This window comes from Phacochoerus africanus, chromosome 10 (genome assembly GCF_016906955.1).
Source record: "Phacochoerus africanus isolate WHEZ1 chromosome 10, ROS_Pafr_v1, whole genome shotgun sequence".
In the NCBI taxonomy this organism is placed as follows: Eukaryota; Metazoa; Chordata; class Mammalia; order Artiodactyla; family Suidae; genus Phacochoerus; species Phacochoerus africanus.
Window position 1 is genome coordinate 124,467,682 of NC_062553.1, and position 19,807 is coordinate 124,487,488.

At 38.8% G+C, this 19,807-nt stretch overlaps 1 protein-coding gene across 1 annotated transcript in view; it reads left to right on the top strand.

Annotated features, from left to right (window-relative positions):
• The window catches only part of UNC5C (unc-5 netrin receptor C), a 383,793-nt gene that overhangs the window by 310,097 nt on the left and 53,889 nt on the right, over positions 1 to 19,807 (top strand). The window contains exon 8 of the mRNA XM_047797984.1: positions 18,213 to 18,269. Coding sequence (XP_047653940.1) covers positions 18,213 to 18,269 — 57 coding nt within the window. The remainder of the gene's footprint in view (positions 1 to 18,212; positions 18,270 to 19,807) is intronic.

Below are 19,807 nucleotides of genomic sequence, written 5' to 3' on the forward strand. Positions count from 1 at the left end.
CTAACAGCAGCCAGATATTGACATTTCTTACAACACATTACAAGTTGCTTGTGGAATGCAAACAGGTAAAGGTATTTGTATAGAAGTATTTGTATTTCTTATTTATCTGAAAACAAGCTATTTAAGTCTTCTCCTGTTGCGCAGTGGATTAAGAATCTGACTGCAGTGGCTCAGGTCACTGTGGAGGCAGGTTCAATCTCTGCCTCAGTGCGGTGGGTTAAAGGATCCAGCATTGCCACAGCTGTGGTATATGTTGCAGGTGCAACTCGGATTCAATCCCTGGCCCAGGAACTTCCATACGCCATGAGTGTAGCCATAAAAAAAAATAAGATATTTTATTTTCAGTACATTTATGCAATTCTGTTTACCTTCTTGTATCTACAGGGACCTTTAAAAAGAAACCTTATTAAAAATACAAATAGATAATTACGTTGCTGACAGAATAAAATCCAATGGGCCTCTTAGTTTTCTGTCCATGGTACGTGGTGGTCTTTGATAGCAGACTGCAGCTGAAGTTAAAGCACAGCTTCTGGTTGTGATTTGGGGATGGATACTGTGCATCTCACTAAGTCTGTATCAGAAACACAAGAATAAAAAGAATACAGCTATTTTACTAATCATTTATCCAGAGATACAGTGTTTGTTCCCTTAGGCATTAGTTTTGAGTTGAGGATTAAAATGAAAACATACCACAAACAAGTTTTTTTTTTTTAACATTTTTATAATTTAGTATTCTTCTTTTAGTGTTGAACAGATTGATTCATGTGATCAAAAAGTAGCAAGATTTGAAGTTTCTTTCACTCTCTCCCTCTTTCAATATCATATTTCAGCTTTGGGTGATTCAATGCCTCCTGCTTCTATTGTGCATATTTTAAAATTCCCAAAGCAACCTATTTAACACAGCTGCAAGATAAAATATTGGGCCTTTTCTTAGTTATACAAAATGACACTTTTCTAAATTACCACATTTGTCAAATACAAGTGTGATATGTGTAAGACTTTCAAGACATAGAATCCCCTTAGCCTCTAGCTTATTTCTTATAGTAGTAATAGAATTTTTTCTAATGATTGGATATTTTAACAGTAATGATGCCAGGACTTGTGTGTAAAGAAGGAGGGGAATGAGGCTTACAAGGGGGATATTTTGTTGTTTTCATTTGTTTACTTCTTTATCAAGTCTTTTATTAGACCAAATCATTTGGGTACGTGAATTTAAATCAGTCAGTTAAAAAAGCTGTTTCCTTTTTCAGGTCTGATTTGCTACAATAGCAGTCCCTAACTAAGTCAATAAACGTTTTCATTTTCCCTCCTCTATCTACTGCAGTGCAAAAGCAGTTTTGTAGTCTGTGCTATTTATTGATTTCCTCAGTGATAAAAACCTCAGAGATACTGTTGTGCTATATAATTACAGTATTTTACAGTGAAAGTTACAGCTTCTGTTTACCAGTAAGCTGGGCGTTTCTGATATAGCGCTGCTGACAAAGTCTTACAAAGAAATAATACTGTTCTTGGTCCTTGTTTTTGAAAACAGAAGACTTTCTCATAGTGAAAGTACCCAGCTTTTAAGAGGGACAAGTCTATATCTAAGAAAAAGAATGGGAGTTGAAAAGACAGCTAGAAAGTTGCAGTTGACAATTAGAAATTATCGCTTAATGTTTATTTACTTTAGGAGTATTAGTATCTTCAATGCATTGATAAATAGCTCTTTATCAGTATTATTATTATCTCAAAATAAAGCTAGCCTACTTATCTTTGAACTAGAGAGGCAACGTAACCTCTGAATCTACTCAAAGTTGTGTACAAATGATACAAAGGTGATGAACTGCTAGGAAGGAGAAATTCAGAGTTCACAATGGATGTCAGTGGAATTCAGAGTTACCTAGATAATGTAATGTGGTATATTTTAAAAGCCAAATCAGAACTTAAGAGCCCTACAGTATGAAGTATATAGAAAACATTACTGTTAATGCTTTATTTACAAATTTGTTCGGAATAATCATATTCAGACACATTTCTTCTCTAGCCACTGTCCTCGTTATAAACACCTTTGTCTCAAAATGTCTGGAAAATGTGGATAAAATATTAAAACTTAAAAGACATGCACACACATTTGGGGAGAGAGTATGTGTGTATGTGTGAGAGGGAGAGATGGAATATCAAGTTCAAAAGAAAGTAAAGAAATTCTCAAGTGCCAGAATTGCAGCAGATGTCAAATCTAGAAAAGGACCTTTGTGAGTGGACAGCTGGGTAACGAAGAGGTGCATGAGATGTGGATATATGTCCTAGAGAGTTAGGCCTTCAGTTCTGAGGCTGTGGGTTGAAAGAAAGAACCATGAATAAACTGCATCTCATAAATGGCTGCTGCCATCATGAAAAATTACTAGAAATTTTTTATCCCTTAGCCCAGGGAAGCCACAGGAAAATTCATGGTAGAGAACAGAAAAACGAAGTCTTCACTTAAGTAAAATCTATAGTGAAACCACAGTCCTGCACCCAGTTCTGGGTGTGGAGTCTCAGATATAATCCAGGGAACAAAAAGTAAAGTATGTATAATTTATGTAATTGATAAAAATTTCTGGGCTACCAGCGCAAGTGAACAGCAAGCCATTTTCTAGAGTTCTTTCTACAACTCAAGTGCATTTGCCTGTAATAAAGATAGTCCACTCTTGAAAATGAACTTATTAAAGTTTTATATCACCCAAGGGAATAGTCTGCTGCAAGGGAGGGAGATTTGGCAACATAATAGATAGGTGAGTTAATACTCTAATAACATGGACTCCTAGAGCAACACGAATGAGGCTGTATAATCAATAAAAATAAAAAGACTATATTTTTAAAAGAACAAATGAAAAAATACTGTAAAGACGACAAATTTGAGGAAAAACCAAATAGGATGTGACCCATTGAAGTGAAAACTCAATGGGTGATTAAAAATCAGAGCAAAGACAGCTTCAGATAAAGCTGAAGAGAAAATTAGTAAACTAGAAAGTAGACCTCATGATGCTTTTCAGAATACAGAGAGGAAAGATGAAGTTATTATATGAAAGGTAGGTTTAAACACATGGAAGATAAAATGAGAAAGTCCCATATTTCTTACTCAAGAGAGCAAAATTAAAAGTTTTTCAGACAATCAAGATAGAGAGGGCTTACTGCTTACATTCTCAATAAGTAAACTACTAAAAATATAAAAGAATATTTTTTAATAAAAAGGAACCAATTAAGGGGCAGGTGAAAATCAGATGGAACTAAACTATAGACAGAATAGAATATGAGAAGGTGTAATCTTCTAAATTAAAATGTTTTGCTTTCTATGTGTTGTTCAGGTAAAGAACAGTAATACCATTTGTGTCAAAGTCTACTGATTCAAGTGTTCCAGTTAAAATAAGGTTGAATATATAAATGCGAAATAAGATTTTTAAGGGCAGAAAGGAAAGAAAAATTGTAGTTAATTGAAAAAAATAAGATGGTATATATTAGTGATTATCATATATCAAGGATAATAATATAAATGAATTAAAATTATCTCATAAAGGAAATACAAAATTATAGGACAAACTCCAGTTTTATACTGTTTATGAGACCTACTTAAATCATAAGTATAGAGAAAGATTGAAAGTTACAAAGTAGAATATAGTTCAGTCTTTATTTTTTATTACTCAGTTTATTGCATTTGTAGTTGTACAATGATCATCACGATCCAATTTTATAGCATTTCCATCCCACAACCCAAGCACATCCTCCCAGCCCCCAAACTGTCTCCTCCGGAGACCATAAGTTTTTCAAATTCTGAGTCAGTGTCTGTTCTGCAAAGAAGTTCATTGTGTCCTTTTTTTCAGATTCCACATGTCAGTGAAATCACTTGATGTTGGTGTCTCATTGTCTGACTGACTTCACTTAGCATGATAATTTCTAGGTCCATCCATATTGCTAAAAATGCTGGTATTTCATTCCTTTTAATGGCTGAGTAATATTCCATTGTGTATATGTACCACATCTTCTGGATCCACTCCTCTGTCGATGGGCATTTAGGTTGCTTCCATGTCTTGGCTATTGCAAATAGTGCTGCAATGAACATCGGAGTACATGTGTCTTTGCAAGTCATGGTTTTCTCTGGATAGATACCCAGGAGTGGGATTGCTGGGTCAAATGGTAGTTCTATGTTTAGTCTACTGAGGCATCTCCATACTGTTTTCCGCAGTGGTTGCACCAATTTACAATCCCACCCACAGTGTACTAGGGTTCCTTTTTCTCCACACCCTCTCCAGCACTTACTGTTTGTAGACTTTTTGGTGATGGCCATTCTGGCTGGTGTAAGGTGTTACCTCACCGTAGCTTTGATTTGCATTTCTCTAATGATGAGTGATGTTGAACATCTTTTCATGTGTTTTTTGGCCATCTGCATGTCTTCTTTGGAGAACTGTCTTTTTAGATCTTCTGCCCATTTTTTAACAGGGTTGTTTGTTTTTTTTTTTGGTATTGAGCTCAGTCTTTACTATAAAATGACTAATGCTTTAACTATCTGATGGGGTCATTCTTAATTCAATTTTATTTTCCATTTCTAAGTAATACATATTACAGATTTGTTTCACTCATAGTTTTAATTTTTCTGAGTATTTCTGGGTTTTTTTGTTTGTTTGTTTTGTCTTTTGTCTTTTCAAGGCCGCACCCGCAGCATATAGAGGTTCTCAGGCTAGGGGGTCCAGTCGGAGCTACAGCTGCTGGCCTATGCCAGAGCCACAGCAGTGCCAGTTCTGAGCCGCATCTGTGACCTATGCCACAGCTTATGGCCATGCCGGATCCTTAACCCACTGAGCGAGGCCAGGGATCAAATACACAACTTCATGGTTCCTAGTCGGATTTGTTTCCTCTGTGCCATGAGGGGAACTCCTATTTCTGGTTTTGATACAATATTTGTGCATGGATTATTTCCTACTTCTGCTATATGTTTGCCTTTACCAGTAACATTCTCATTTGTAATTTTCTTGTTTCTAGTTGTGGCCTTTTCTTTTCTGCCTACAGAAGTGCCTTTAGTATTTGCTGTTAAGCTAGTTTGGTGATGCTGAATTCTCTTCTTTTTTGCTGTCTGTAAAGTTTTAATTTCTTCTTCAAATCTGAATGAGAGCCTTGCTGGGTAAAGTATTTTCGGTTGTAGGTTTTTTCCTGTCATCAGTATATTGTGCCACTCGCTTCTGGCCTGCAGAGTTTCTGCTGGCAAATCAGCTGATAACATTATGGGGATTCCTTTGTATGTTATTTGTTGCTTTTACCAAGCTGCTTTCAGTATTTTCTCTTTGTCTTTAATTTTGATCAGTTTGATTAATATGTGTCTTGGGGTGTTCCTCCTTGGGTTTATTCTCTATGGGACTCATTGTGCACCCTGTAATTGAGTGAGCCATTCCTTTCCTATGTTAGGGGACTTTTTGGCTATTATTTCTTCAGATAGTTTATCGGGTCCTTTCTCTTGTCGCCTTCTGCCACCCCAATAATGTGCATTTAATGTTGTCCCAGAGGTTTCTTATTAGACTGTCCTTTGTTTTCATTCTTCTTTATTCTGTTCCACGTAAGCGATTTCCACCAATCTGTCTTCCTTGCTTAGTTATTCTTCTTCCTGTGTTCTGTTAATGATTCTTTCTAGTAAACTTTTCATTTCAGTTATTGTGTTGTTCATCTCTGCTTGTTTTTTGCATTTTCTATTTCTTTTTAAACATCTTTTGTAATGTCTTGATCTTTGCCTCAGTTCCCCCAACCCCACCGGGATCTTGGATCATCCTTACTGTCATTGCTCTAACGTCTTTTTCATGTGGATTGCTTATATCCACTTCACTGTGTTGTCCGTCTGGGGCTTTGTCTTGTTCCTTCATCTAGAGCACATCTCTGTGCCATTTCATTTTGTCTAGCTTTCTGTCTTCATGGTCTCCTTTCTGCAGGCTGCAGGGTGTAGCCTCTCTTGTTTCTGGGTCTGCCCCCTTGAGGGGGAAGTTAATACAGGGATTCATGGCTGGTTTTCTGATGGGAGGGACTTGTGCCTGCTCACTGGTGGGTGGAGCCGTCTGTTACTCTGGTAAGCCCATGTCGTTGGGTGTGATTCAAGGCAGCTGTGTGCCTAGGAAGACCTTAGGCAGCCTGTCTGCTGATGGGTGTTTATTGTTTGGCCCTGGTGCTGGCATGCTACTGGGTGGGGCCAGATTTTTCAGAAATGGTAGCCTCTAGGGAAGCTTATGCCAATCATTATTTCCTAGGACCTCTGCCTCCAGTGTCCTGCCCCACAGTGAGACACAGCAACCTCTGCCTCCCCAGGTGACCCTTCAAGACCTGCAGGTAGATCTGTCCTGGATTCCTATGTGATCCTTGCTTTGCCCTAGGAGCCAGTGCATGTGGAAACCTTGTATGTGCCCTCCAAGAATGGTTCTGTTTACCCCAGTCCTGTAGGGCTCCTGTGCTCAAGCCTTGGTGGCCTTCACTGCTGAATGCTCTGGGGGGCTCCTTCTGCCAGTGCCAGACCTCCAGACTGGGGAACCTGACATGGGATTCAGAACTGTCATCCCTGTGGGAGGGTCTCTGCGATAGTTACTTTGCGGTTCGTGGGTCACTGCTTGATGGGTATGGGATTGCTTAGATGGCAAAAGTGCCCCTCCTATCATCTCCTTGTGGCTTCTTCTTTGTGTTTGGTGTAAGGTAATCTTTTTTGGTAGATTCCAGTCTGATTTGTCAATGGTTGGTTCAGCAGTTAGTTGTGATTTTGGTGTTTCATGAGAGAAGGTGAGCTTGACTGGCACTCTATTCTGCCATCTTGTCTATGAATCTGTAAATGATTTTTTTTTTGTCTTTTTCTAGGGCCACGCCCATGGCATGTGGAGGTTCTCAGGCTAGGGATCTAATTGGGGCTGTAGCTGCTGGCCTACGCCAGAGCCACAGCAATGCCAAATCCAAGCAGCACCTGCCACCCACACCACAGCTCACAGCAACGCCGGATCTTTAACCCACTGAGCAAGGCCAGGGATTGAACCTACAACCTCATGGTTTCTAGTCTGATTCGTTAACCACTGAGCCATGACGGGAACTCCTTTTTTTTTTTTTTTTTAAGGAATGCTAAGGATTGGCTAGAACAACTGCCTGATCTTGGAAGCAGGAGTCTTATCTCTGAATTTGAGATGTAGCAATATCACTGATCTGTCCTGGGAATTTGGTCACCTTTATTCATGTTAGATTTAAGTTATAATATATAAATTTGCATAAAATTCTTGTATAAAACTGTAGGTGGCAAGAGTTACTTATAACAAGTAAACCAAATGGACATATAAAAGTATTTTAAAGCTACAGGGATTTGGAACTGAATTATAGTTGTACCCTTTTTTTCCCAATTGCTTATCATGTATGGGTGTGTGTATACGTGTATATATATAAAATCACTCTGTATCCTTGCAACCAAACATATGCTGAAACTGTTTCATAAACTGCATTCATTATGTGGTTCTATGTACTTTCATTTCTGAAAAAAGTTCATAGTCTTTAAGCAGTTTCAGAAGCTCCACTAAATTTTTAAGCCATCCAAACACATTAGTTGATATTGAAATATTGCATATACCATGTATATATTATACTGGAGATATATATATCCTGGGTATATCATTGGCCTGACAAAGTAGTTCTTACACGGGATACCACTTTCAAATTAAGAGCATACAGAAATTGGTGTTATTTCACTACAAGGCATTATTCAATAGTAATTAAAAACCATCAGAATCAATATCCCAGAAAGAAGTTGGACATTATTGGTTTATAAGCACATTGTTAATTTGAAAACAAAATTAAATACTGGTGTTCTTGGTATGCTAAAAGATATGGATTGCATTCAGAAAGCAAGGGTAGATGACTTGGAGTGTTTTTCACTATTGAAAATAACTAAGCGCACAAGTCTCTTACAGCTCTGATGCAAGAGACAGCATTAATAGGTTAGATCGTTTTTACTTAATAATACTATAGAATAGTGTATCTTATTCAGAAGACAGTAATGGAAGGTCTGTTGTGCTGTGTATCCATTCAGGTTTCTGTATATCATCTCTAATGTTCTATGAAAGTAGCTGCTGGTTTCGCCGTGTAGTTTTGAAATAAGGTTTGTGTAAAATGGTTCTGGAGAGAGAGAAATGAGGAGGGGGAGGGAAGAGGGGGAGAGAGGGGAGTGGGGAGGGCAAGAGGAAGAGAGGGAACGGGGAGAACATATACTAGACACAGAAAGAGGAAACACTTAAAAAAATCTCCAAAAATGTTAAGCCAGTAAGCATATTTTCTACTTATGTTGAAATACAGCTGTATTACAAAGACTGGATAACTTGGAACTTTTGTAATTTTTATAGTGAATTTGTATTAAGACCTACTTTGTCATGGTTGGCATGTAGTGGTTTAATCCATGTTTACGTCTTCCTTTGAAGACAGCAATCCAAGGACAACATATATGTCACTTGGTCCCTTTGTGTGTGTGTGTGTGTGTGTGTGTGTATATGTATGAATATACTCAATTAGATTATTACATGACTGCAGCTCTTCCTACAGAGTTTGTTTTTTAATCCCATTTGAGGTGGAATCCCACATAGGAACGCCTGAGAGTTCAAATCTGAATTTAGAATTACTTTTTCTTGCTGCAGAGGGTTTATGCCACAGTAGACAAATTAGGATTTGCAATTTACAAACAAGAACTGCCTGAAATTGTGTCTGCCTCAGTGCACTTCCTGACTTTGGAAAATTAAAATGTTATGCAGTCTGCAAATTTAGCACTTTCTGCTCATTAAAAAATTTACATGTCACCCGGCTCTCCCATTAATTCTCACGTACAGAGGAAGTGGCAGAACTCTGTGTAAATTGTAGTGCAGACACACTGCATTCCAGGGCCCCCGGAATTCCAGGTGCACTTAATGTGAGGAAATAATTTACAAATAGTCTGCTCTTGATTTTAGCATGATACGTCTGTAACCACCTTGGCAGGGATTTGAGAAGGTGCTAGTCAGTTTGCAGTGAAATTCTTGTCAACACAGCGGTGTGATAGGAACGCATAATTGTGAGTGTCAGACAGTGAGTGCTTTTATCTATAGTCTGAAAGAAGTTGATGTCATAGCTGTGTCTGTATAGTCCGTGATACATGCAGTGTCCCAGCTGGCAAATAAATATTCCGTCAGTGGACGGGCTGCCCAACACAGCGCTCTGCTGTCTCCGGTATAATGAGTGTGGTTTGCTTCTGCTTTTTTCCTTTCTGGTAAATCATTTTCCTGCTTTTGAAAGCAGGGATGTGGTTAGGAACTTCAGCCCACAGAAATCTGCCAAATACCTGTGGAGCCCCAAAGAGTTTGGTGCAGGAGGACAAATGCAAGGTCTTCGGCTTCGAGGATGCAGTAGAAACTCTGAGGGGATTAAGAGAGGTCCCACCTTGTGCAACCACAGCAAAGCTTGGAGTCCTTCGAGATCACATAGGGGAAGGGCCGGTGCTTTTGCTTGTTTTCTTTTTACCTAAAAAACCCAGCAGATGGGGTGATGTATGCTAGGAATCAGCCTTTTTCCGTTAGGACTTTTCATCACTTCACTTTATCTATCAGATGTCTTTTTACTACCATGGATTTATTTAACATTGCCTTTGGATGTAATAATTTATCCTCTTTCTGAAGGAACATTGACAGGGACAGAATCTACTGCACTGAAAACACTATGGCAGCTGATCTGTGGGTTTGATTTTACTCAACTGTTGAGTTAATTTTCAGACATCTATTCATCACTTACTGTGGGTCACAGATAAGACCTTTGTATCTGAGGTGTTCATGCCCTGCTCTTCATTTTCAGAAGAGCGTGGTTGTCGATGTTAGGGACAGGGCTGGGGATTGGTTACCAAAGCATAGCTGTCTGTCCCTTGAAGGCTGGAGCAAGAATTACCAGGGCAATTTTGGTAACTGACATCAGTGATAAGCGAATGTTCTTTTCAGTTTTTGTTGTCATGTCCTAGGATTAATGTATTGGTTTATTTGGAGTTCCTTAAGCCCCCGTCAATAAATAAATCCTCAGAAGAGTGGTAAATTATAATAAATGACCTTAAGTGTCCTTGACAGCCCTGACCTTTGACATCATTAGTGCCGTCCTGATGGGCTGGCTGGATAAGGACCAACCTAAAAAGAGAAGAAAAAAATCTGGACGTGTTTATTTTGAATGGCCCTCGAGGTTTTTAATAAGAACATTTCCATCAGAAGAAATGTAATTGGAATGAGAAAAATCACATATGTTGGCTTAGTGTAAGGTCACTGGCGTGTGCGCGCGCACACACACACACACACACACACACACACACAAAAACCAAGCAGCCAGGTCAAGGAGCAGGGAACATCCATGGAGAATACAGATTCTTCTAATACTAGGATTATAAAAATGAGGACAGATCTTCTGAAATGCTCTATTGTACTTCGGATGGATAAATAAGCTAAAACTAACTGATAGCTTAATGATTTAAAAATGTATACTTTATAGAATACATTTAATGCTTTTATAGACTATAATTGTCATATTCATAACTTATATACTACTCCCCACTTGAGATGAATTAATCCTGTTTAATCCTCATAGTATCATAAGATCTATTTATATGTAATAAGGTCACAGATGCAGCCCCATATTGAAATAATGAGCAACTTTGAAGGCAAGCAGGAACACCTTAAAAAAAAACTCCACCCATCTGCCTTCTGGCTACAGACTTGATAGCTCATCTAAAGGCACAGTTTTAATTCCAAGGCATCTACATAAAGATTTTCTTTTTACATGTTCCTTAAATCGGGATTGATGGTTCTGAAACTTCAGAGAATATGGAAATTACTTTATCATATATATTTTAGTCTAAAGGAATTACAGATATAACTTGTAATTTTATTCATTTTTCACCTGATATAATGACTTAAGGCCCTGGCATTAGTTGCTTCTAACCACCAGTCTACTGTGTAACACGTGGCCAAACTAAAGTGAAATTGACCTGAGTTCAATTTAATAAAACTCATAAAGAACAAAAAATAGTCTACAAATAGAACTTTTGATATTCCTCTAATAATAGTTCTATCTTGGGAAGGAAGAACCTGAGATACAAAATTAACAGCCCACCCAACGCCCTCAAGTTAGTATAAGAGCCAATATATGAACCCAAATCTGTCTCATTTTGAAATAAGCCTTTTTTTTGTGTGGGCTCTTGGATCCTGAAAGCAAGTGGTTGTCAGCTTTTACTGCTTTAAAGTGTGATTTTCTTCTTATGTGTAGTGTCCCTCCAGTTTTTGTTGTTTATTCCTTTGTTTCTCTTGGCATCATTTTTGAGGGAAATGGTGCTTCTCTTTTAAATATTTACATTTATGGTAGGTTCGGTGCCAAGAACCTACATCATTATACATTAACAACTTCATCATTCTCGCATTAGCTCCCTAGTTACACTAGAATAGAGATGCCCATTTTTGCTTACCCCACAATGAAACAAAAGACACTATTTGGAAGTTGTTTTATATAAGGGCGAGAATCTTTGTCATTTCAGCTTTCTCATGAATGTCAGTGATAACATTTCAAATGGAGAGGTATTTTCTAGTCTAAATAGTTAGTATTACCTCATGCAATAGTTGAATTCAAATTAAGCCATGAGCATATCCAGCCGGTTTCTCTTATTTCCTTGTCTCTCATTTAAATCTGTTCATTGGTGTCAGACAATACTTAGAAAAATGATGGAGCTGGGATCTGCCCGTGCTTTGCTGTTTCACCAGCTTTGTGATATTTAGGCAAGTCCCTTCATTACTCTATGTCCTGGCTCCTTGGTCTGCAAGTACAAATAGGATTATAACAGGGGATTCTAGTCAGTGGTTCATTTTAACTTTAACAACCTGGGGATTTGAGTTAGTAAGCGCATAAACTTGGTTTTAAGGAATTTAAACCTGGCCAGTGACGGTCAGGAGTTGTAACATTTCTCGCAACAGAGTATTTGCTTGAAAACTTTTTTACTAAAGTTATGGGAAGTTCCTCCCATGGGGCAAGCAGGTTAAGAATCTGGTGTTGTCTCTGCAGTGGTTTGTGTCACTGCTGAGGCTCGGGTTCGATCCCCGGCCTGGTGCAGTGGGTTTAAGGATCTGGTGTTGCTGCAGCTTTGGCATAGGTCGCAGCTGCAGCTCAGATTCTGTCTCTGGCCAGGGATCTTCCATATGCTCTCGAGAAAAAAAAAAAAAAAAAAAAAAAGCTACTTATGATGTAAAAACAGTTTGCATTATTTTTTTAAAATTTAATCATAAAGTCATTATTCTGTTGTCTATCATTCCTATTGCATGAAAAAGAAAATGTAAAAGTCTAGAAACATCAAAGCAGTTGTTGTTTATTGGGAAAGGGAAGATTTGCATATAATCACTGAAGTTGTTTCTGAGGTTTCCCAGATAAAAACCCACCAGATAGCCTACATTCATGTGATTGCACAATGACAAGCCATGTACTTGAGGATAAGTTGATCGTGCCTACTGCTGTATAAAACCAGAGAAAGCTCACTTTCCTTTTTAAGATCCTTAGGTATGGGCTTTCTTCTTTTTATAACAGTTGGACACGAGATAAAAAATAATGGGCAAACGCCATATCTAGTCCAAAGGATGACCTTGCGAAAATTAGAAAAAGTCATTTCTTCCTCGAGTTACTTCACCACCATCAGCCAGAACGTTGTTTTATTAACAATCCAGATCTGCCAGTCACCGTGAATGTGAACAAGGCTTCCCAGAGCTGGACGGTGCAAAACTTGCATGTTGTCAGCTTCACTGACAGGAAGATGGAAACCAGACTTGAGTCTTGACACTTTGCGTTTAGCTATCACTTCCCATGTTTGGGACTGATTTTCCTCATTTAAAAAAAAGTTTGAACTAGATAATCTCTTAAAATGATGCTTTGAGCAATCCTCATGTGGCTTCCTAGCACAAGAAGCATTTCACTCCTTAAGAACAGCTCACTCTTGGAGTTCCCATCATGGTGCAGCGGAAACAAATCCGACTAGGAACCATGAGGTTGGGGGTTCAATCCCTGGCCTCACTCAGCGGGTTAAGGATCCGGCGTTGCCGTGAGCTGTAGTGTAACGTCGTAGACACGGCTCGGATCTGGCATTGCTGTGGCTCTGGCATAGGCTGGCGGCTATAGCTCCGATTGAACCCCTAGCCTGGGAACCTCTATGTGCCGCTAGTGCGGCCCTAAAAGGACAAAAAAAAAAAAAAAAAAAAAAAAAAAAAAAAAAAAAAAGAACAGCCCACTCTTGTTGTGGTTTTCGGAGTGTTTATGCCTTCACTTAAAGTTTTTCTCCACAATCAAACTTCCTCTAATCCCAGATCAGGAAAATCTCTTATTCGAATAGGATAAATATTCTTAACAAAAAGCACTACTCTGGGGTGACTTCCTCTGGTTGAAGTTGCTGATCCTGCTGCAGCCAGATGGGCATGCCCTGTACCCTTCCCCGAGCTCTGTGCTGGGCTCCTTCTGAGTGCTCAAGCGGTGATTCTGATTGTTACCAGTGGAGGTGTGTTTTGTTCCAGACAGTTCTTCCATGACAAGACCATTCTTCCTGTTGCAGGACTTTTCAGTATCCTTGGTCTTCACTAAATACCACATGCAACTCCCTAATCATTATGACAAAAAAATGCCTCCTCTGCCCCCTTTCCAAACACCCCCTTTAGAAGTGGCACCACCTCTGGTGAGAAACCATTTTAGCATCAAGTTGCTCTCTGACCCTGAAAATTTGCTTCTCAAACATGCAACTATTTCTCAAACTATGTCTTTGCCAGAAGCCACAAATAACCTTCTTTAAAAGGAGAGGGATGAAAGAGTATACAGTACTTGAAAGCGTGCATTTCTTACAGCTTTGCAGAAAAACTGGGCTCCTTGTTTCTGTAATAACTAGGAAACCTGAAATTCAAACAAATTTCCTATTTATTATATTGAATAATACGCAGTGTTGACTCTAGAAATAAAATGTGTCAAAAACCCAGTGTTGGAGTTCCCTGGTGGCTTAGTATGTTAAGGATCTGACATTGTCACTGCTGTGGCGTAGACTCAGTCCCTGGCCTGGGAATGTCCATAGGCCATGGGTGTGGTCAGAGTAAAAACAAAAAGCCCAGAGTCTTGGTGTAATTAAAAGGTGCATCATAATGACAGTGATAGAGTTGTCATTTACTGATGGCTGATAGTATACCAGCACTTTATTAATCTTATTTATCCTTTCCACAACTATATGGAAATGTGTATTCAGAATTCCTTACAGATGAGAAAACTGATGCTTGGAGAAATGAAGTAGTTTGACCAAGCTCTCATAGTTAAGGAAGTGACAGGGCTGGGATTCAAACTGAAGTCCATGAGACTGAAAAACTTACTTTCACTGCCTTGGCCAACAACCGAGGTGCTTTTTCAATCGACCTGACTTTCAAGTAGTAGGAAAGTTAACTGAAAACCCTAACTTATGAACCAGGCTGTTAACAGTGGCACTAAGAACAATTATTTTGCAGTGTGTTCTGCCAGAGATGCGATTTTTCATTATTGCCAGGACCACTCTCAGCAGGATCACCTCATTAGCTGAAGAAAATGTTCCCTGTTGTTCAGTGAGAGGGGGATCAGATGGAGATGTATAAAAACAAACTCTAGAAAGTGATTCTGTGTTCCCCTCATTTAGGGAATAGAACAGTAATCCCTGTCTTTTTTGATTTCTAGCCTCCTAGGTGATGTTTTAGTTGTATAGTTGCAGAAGTGTTTTGAAAAAGATAGGAAAAGTTTTCAGAGTTGCCTTCCAAAACTCTTTATCAGTGTCTCCATAACAGTAAATTGGGGTGTGAAACCCTTATGAGCGTACTTAATACTTGTCTGTTTTTAATTTTTCCATGTAGGAAAATAACAGTTTGGCTGGATTAGCCACTACTGGCTATGAGGAATAACTAATAATGAGACTTTTATTTATTTTATTTTTTAGAACAACCACAAATGTAAGCCCTTTCATTAAATAGGTCAATACATTTATTGGTAGACATCTCCCAGGCTTTGCTTTATAGAAACCATCCATAAAATCCGGTCACTCTGCTCCCTTTTGCTCTACATTATCTAGAGAGAAACAGTGATCTTTCCAAAAGTACATTTTTGATCATAGGATTTGAATTTCATTTAGAATAAAATTGAAATGCCTAACCCTGGGCCACCGGGCCTGTGTGATCTTGCTGCTGCTCTCCACTCTGAGGCTGCCTCGTCCCTCTTTGCTTTCACTCACTGCCATCTAACTGCTCCATTTTTATGTCAGGACTTTGGCATCTCCTGTCCCTCCGCATGGAACACTGTTCCCTCCTGATCTTTACTTGGCTGATTGCTTCTCATTGTAGAAGCTTCAGTTGCAACTTTGTTTCAATAGAGAATTCTTCCCTGGTTATTGTTTTTATCTCCAATCCCATTATATTCTTTTATTTTCCAAAAGAACTTTTTCAACATTTGATCATTTTGTTTACTTGTTGCTATTAAATAAGAATGAAAGCAGTGACTTTTCCCATCTCGTTTGTCCTTGTACCTCATACCTGGAATGGAATCTAGCATATAATAGAGTTCAAGAAAAATGAACGAATGAATGAATGAGCAGAGTTTAGTTCTGTCTCTAGAAATATGTCTCAGATAAATATCACAAGGCACAAAAGTATTTATTGAGTGGTCCAGATCTAAACATGGGAAAGTAGAGATTAAAATTAAAAAATTGGAGTTCCCGTCGTGGCTCAGTGGTTAACAAATCCAACTAGCATGAGGTTGTGGGTTCGATCCCTGGCCTTGCTCAGTGGGTGAAGGATCCAGCATTGCCGTGAGCTGTGGTGTAACGTCGTAGACACGGCTCGGATCCGGCATTGCTGTGGCTCTGGCCTAGGCCGGTGGCTACAGGTCCGATTAGACCCCTAGCCTGGGAACCTCCATATGCCGCAGGAGCGGCCCAAGAAATGGCAAAAAGACAAAAAAAAAAAATTAAAGAATTATAGGTGTTCCCGTTGTGGCTCAGTGGTTAATGAATCTACTGACATCCACGAGCACGCAGGTTCAATCCCTGGCATCACTCAGTGGGTTAAGGATCCGGCATTGTCGTGAGCTGTGGTGTAGGTTGCAGATGTGGCTCAGATCCTGGTGAGTTGCTGTGGCTCTGGCGTAGGCCGGCGGCTACAGCTCTTATTTGACTCCTGGCCTGGGAACCTCCATATGCTGGGGGCGTGGCCCTAAAAAGCAAAAAAAAAAATTTTCATTTTAAAAATGAAAAAAAAAATTATATATTTCGTTTTTATTATTCCTTGGTCTGCTTGTCATAAAGAGGAATTCTGTTGGGAAGTAGAGATGAAAGCCAAGGAAACTCCGTAACTGCTTCACAGGGCAATATTTGAGACCATGTTCTATCTTTCTGGAGATGGGCTTTTCTTTTTACAAGATATGGCTCTTCTGCTTACTCCAGCAGGCCCACCCTGATTCTTTTCAAAATGTTCAGGGCAAACATCAGACCATCCCCGAATATCCTATTTTACACTCATTTCCAGTCCCTCTCATCTGAAAAACAAAACAAAAAAAAAACCTTTTGACATCCCTCTACTTAAAATCATCCCTGCAACAACATCATTTATCTGGTCTATTGTACAGGCAGTGAAATTATATGGTCTTTGGGTTTCTAAAATAAATAACCTTTTTTCTTGTGCCAGTGTATGTCCCAGATGTCCTTTTATTGAGTTCACAGAATACAAATGGAAAAAGGTTATTACCAGACAGAAGTGTTTAAAAATGAAAATCAAACCTAATACATGGACTCAGACAACTGGAATAAGGAATATAATATTTATAAAACTGAGTAGGAGGTTGCAATCATTGCTCTAAAATAAAGCATTAAAAATTAATTCAGAGCAAACCTGTCTGTGCTATAGCAAACCTCTTTTTCATTAAGGTAGCACTGCATGTTTCTTCAGAATTAGTTCCCCAAAATAGGTAATAGCTTGTAAGAACTGCATGTTCTGCAAACTACAGAAGATGTATCTGAAGCACGATTTGGAGTTACCTTTAGTATTAAAGCTTTACAGATCTTTAATTTTGAACCGCTTAATTGTGATTCTCCGCGCAGTTTCTCTGTGTTTTGCCCTTGAGTCTTGCTAGGAACGTTTAATTCACATGATTTTTCTTCATCTTCATTTGATTAATCCAAATGGTACTGTATCATTTGATTAATTCATATGTTACAGAATATTAAATATTTTGAGAGCTGTGGGTGCTAGTTATAATCCTTTAAATTTTTGCATAGGTTTTCATTTCAGAAAGTTTGTGTCCCGCATTTTAAATCTTTTACTTCACATGACTGATTGTTATCATCATCATCAAGCATCGTCATTATCCTCATCAGTTTCCTACCTTGGAATACACTGAAAAGAAAGAAAAATACAACTGCTCACGTTACTTCTGCATTTACTCTTGAGTTGAGATTTTTATTTTGCCCAATGTTTACTATTCCTCTGAAGCCCTGAAATAACCTTATAACCTCTAGGCCCTATTGATTTTTAAATGATTTCAGATCTGAAACATCCAGTTTCCATTGTGTTGACAAAATGCTCAGTCCCTGGGCAAAATCTCTTGAACTCCTATTATGTGCAGGGAAAAGAAACAACTGAAAATCCAAAAAGTACGTCTGCGAAGGAGGGAGGGAAGGTGGTCCTGCCCAGCTCAGTAAATGGGTATTTAACCTTTGACCAGTGACGACAGGTCTTCTCTGGCTCTATTAGACAGAGAGCAAGCTGTTATGATTAAATAAAAGAAAAAAACTGTTTAGAGCCTTACTGAATATGTCATGGGAATTAAAGCATATGGCGGGGAAAAGGAAAAAAGATTTTCCTTATGCTAATGACCCTTGATGTCTGAAATAAATTAGATCCATTAGAGTTTATGCTCAATAAAAGAAAGACTTTAAGCACTCCAAAGTTAGTGACTCGAGACCAGTTTTTGCTCTGAAATTCAATCTGCCTACTTATTAATTCTTAGTGAGGCTCCAGAGCAGACAGGAGATGCAAAATCATAATTCTGTACTGAAGCAGAATTTTAAAGGACCCAGGTTTCTTCTCCTTTTATTTTAATTTAACCATTTTTCATACTTTTTTTTTGTTTCCCCCATTAATTTGATTTGGTTCCCATTTTTGTTTCATTTTTTGTTTCTTTTCAAGGTTTCATTTATCCTATTTCAACTGAGCAGAGAACCCAGAATGAATATGGATTTTCTTGTAAGTTTGATGTTTGGTTTTTATGTTGCTGAATAATCATTTAACGTTATTGCCCCCAGTTCAAGTTTACCTTTCTTTGGATCACAGATGTGCACACAGGAAATAGGCGCCTAATATATTCTAACATGAAAAACAAATTAGATTTTCACTGCTGAAGAGACGAAAGGGTCATTTCAAGTCTCTGCCAGCTTTAAAATCTATCAGTCTACCATTCAAAGCTTGAGGCCCAGAAGCCGACAAAACATATCATGAAATATGCTGATCTAAATAAAGGGCAAAGTTCGAATGCTAAGAAGTAGAGGGTTGAGAAAACGCAGATCTGTTGAGTTAGAAATCCTGAATGGTGAATAAGTAATTATGGCCTGGTAAAATAAAACATTAAGGATTTAGGTACAGTATTCTGACCAGAGTTCAGAACACTGCTCTAGAGCCTCAAATAAAACCCAGCAGCAAAGTGAAGTCAGCACTTTGAAAGCAGGGCTCCCACAACCTAGAGGGTTTGGTGTGACACTGGTTTTCTGAAAAGATCTGTCAATATTGATTTGATTGATGCAAAAGCAGATATATTAGAAATGTCGGGAAAGACAGTAGTTTAAAAAGCAAAAAGATGCTTTTGCATATCGTACATTTTAACACACAATGCTAAAAGAAAAGGAGTGATTTCCCAAAGTGCATTGAAGATACATGACACGAGAGTGTGGGTGATCAGCGGGCCGCTGGCAATCCAAATATGAGTCATTTCGCCATATAAACCCTGTGGCTGTGAGTCTTAGGGTAGTGGTTCCTCCGCTCTTAGGATGTCGTGGGACCTAGAAACCTGAACATTCTCTTCCTGCAAAATGCACCTGTATAAACCTGAGCATAAAAATGCTGCTCTTTACCATCTGAAGCACCAATTTCATCACGTGTCATGGTGAGTGGGACAGCTTTCATTAACTTTGCTAACAATTTTTGTGGGTCACAGAAACCTAATAAAAACGGAGACTTAAAGACATCTATGGGATTCAGCAAATGTTTAGTTTTCTTCGTTTTGTTTGAATTATCAGCTTCTATCACCATTTGCCATTGTAACAAAGAATATTCTGTGCCACTAAGGCAACATGCAACATTTACTGGAATTTTCTTCTTGCCTTACCCAGAGACAACCCCGCCCCCGCAACCTCAGCTGACCTCACACTGTGTTAATCAAATGTTTAATTGCCTTTTGGGGGTAGTCTGACCTTTCTGATCACTGAACCAGGCCTATATCTTACTCAGTCCACCATAAAGCTGCATTTCATTCCAGTAATGAGTAGCTCAGATGTAAATCTCTGACAAGAAACCGTGAGAAGCTTGGGGTTCTCAGAGGTAATACTCAATCTGTAGCAAAAGCCTAGGTTATCAGCATTAACCTCTCCTCCCCAGATCTGGGTCTTCTGAAAGTATATCTTTCACACCCAACACGTTTGCTCACAGTGTTTGCTTCGCTTGGTTCCATCATTTCACCCACCCCTTCACCGATTTAGGGGAAAGTGAGAAGAGTACTGTGGAAACTAATT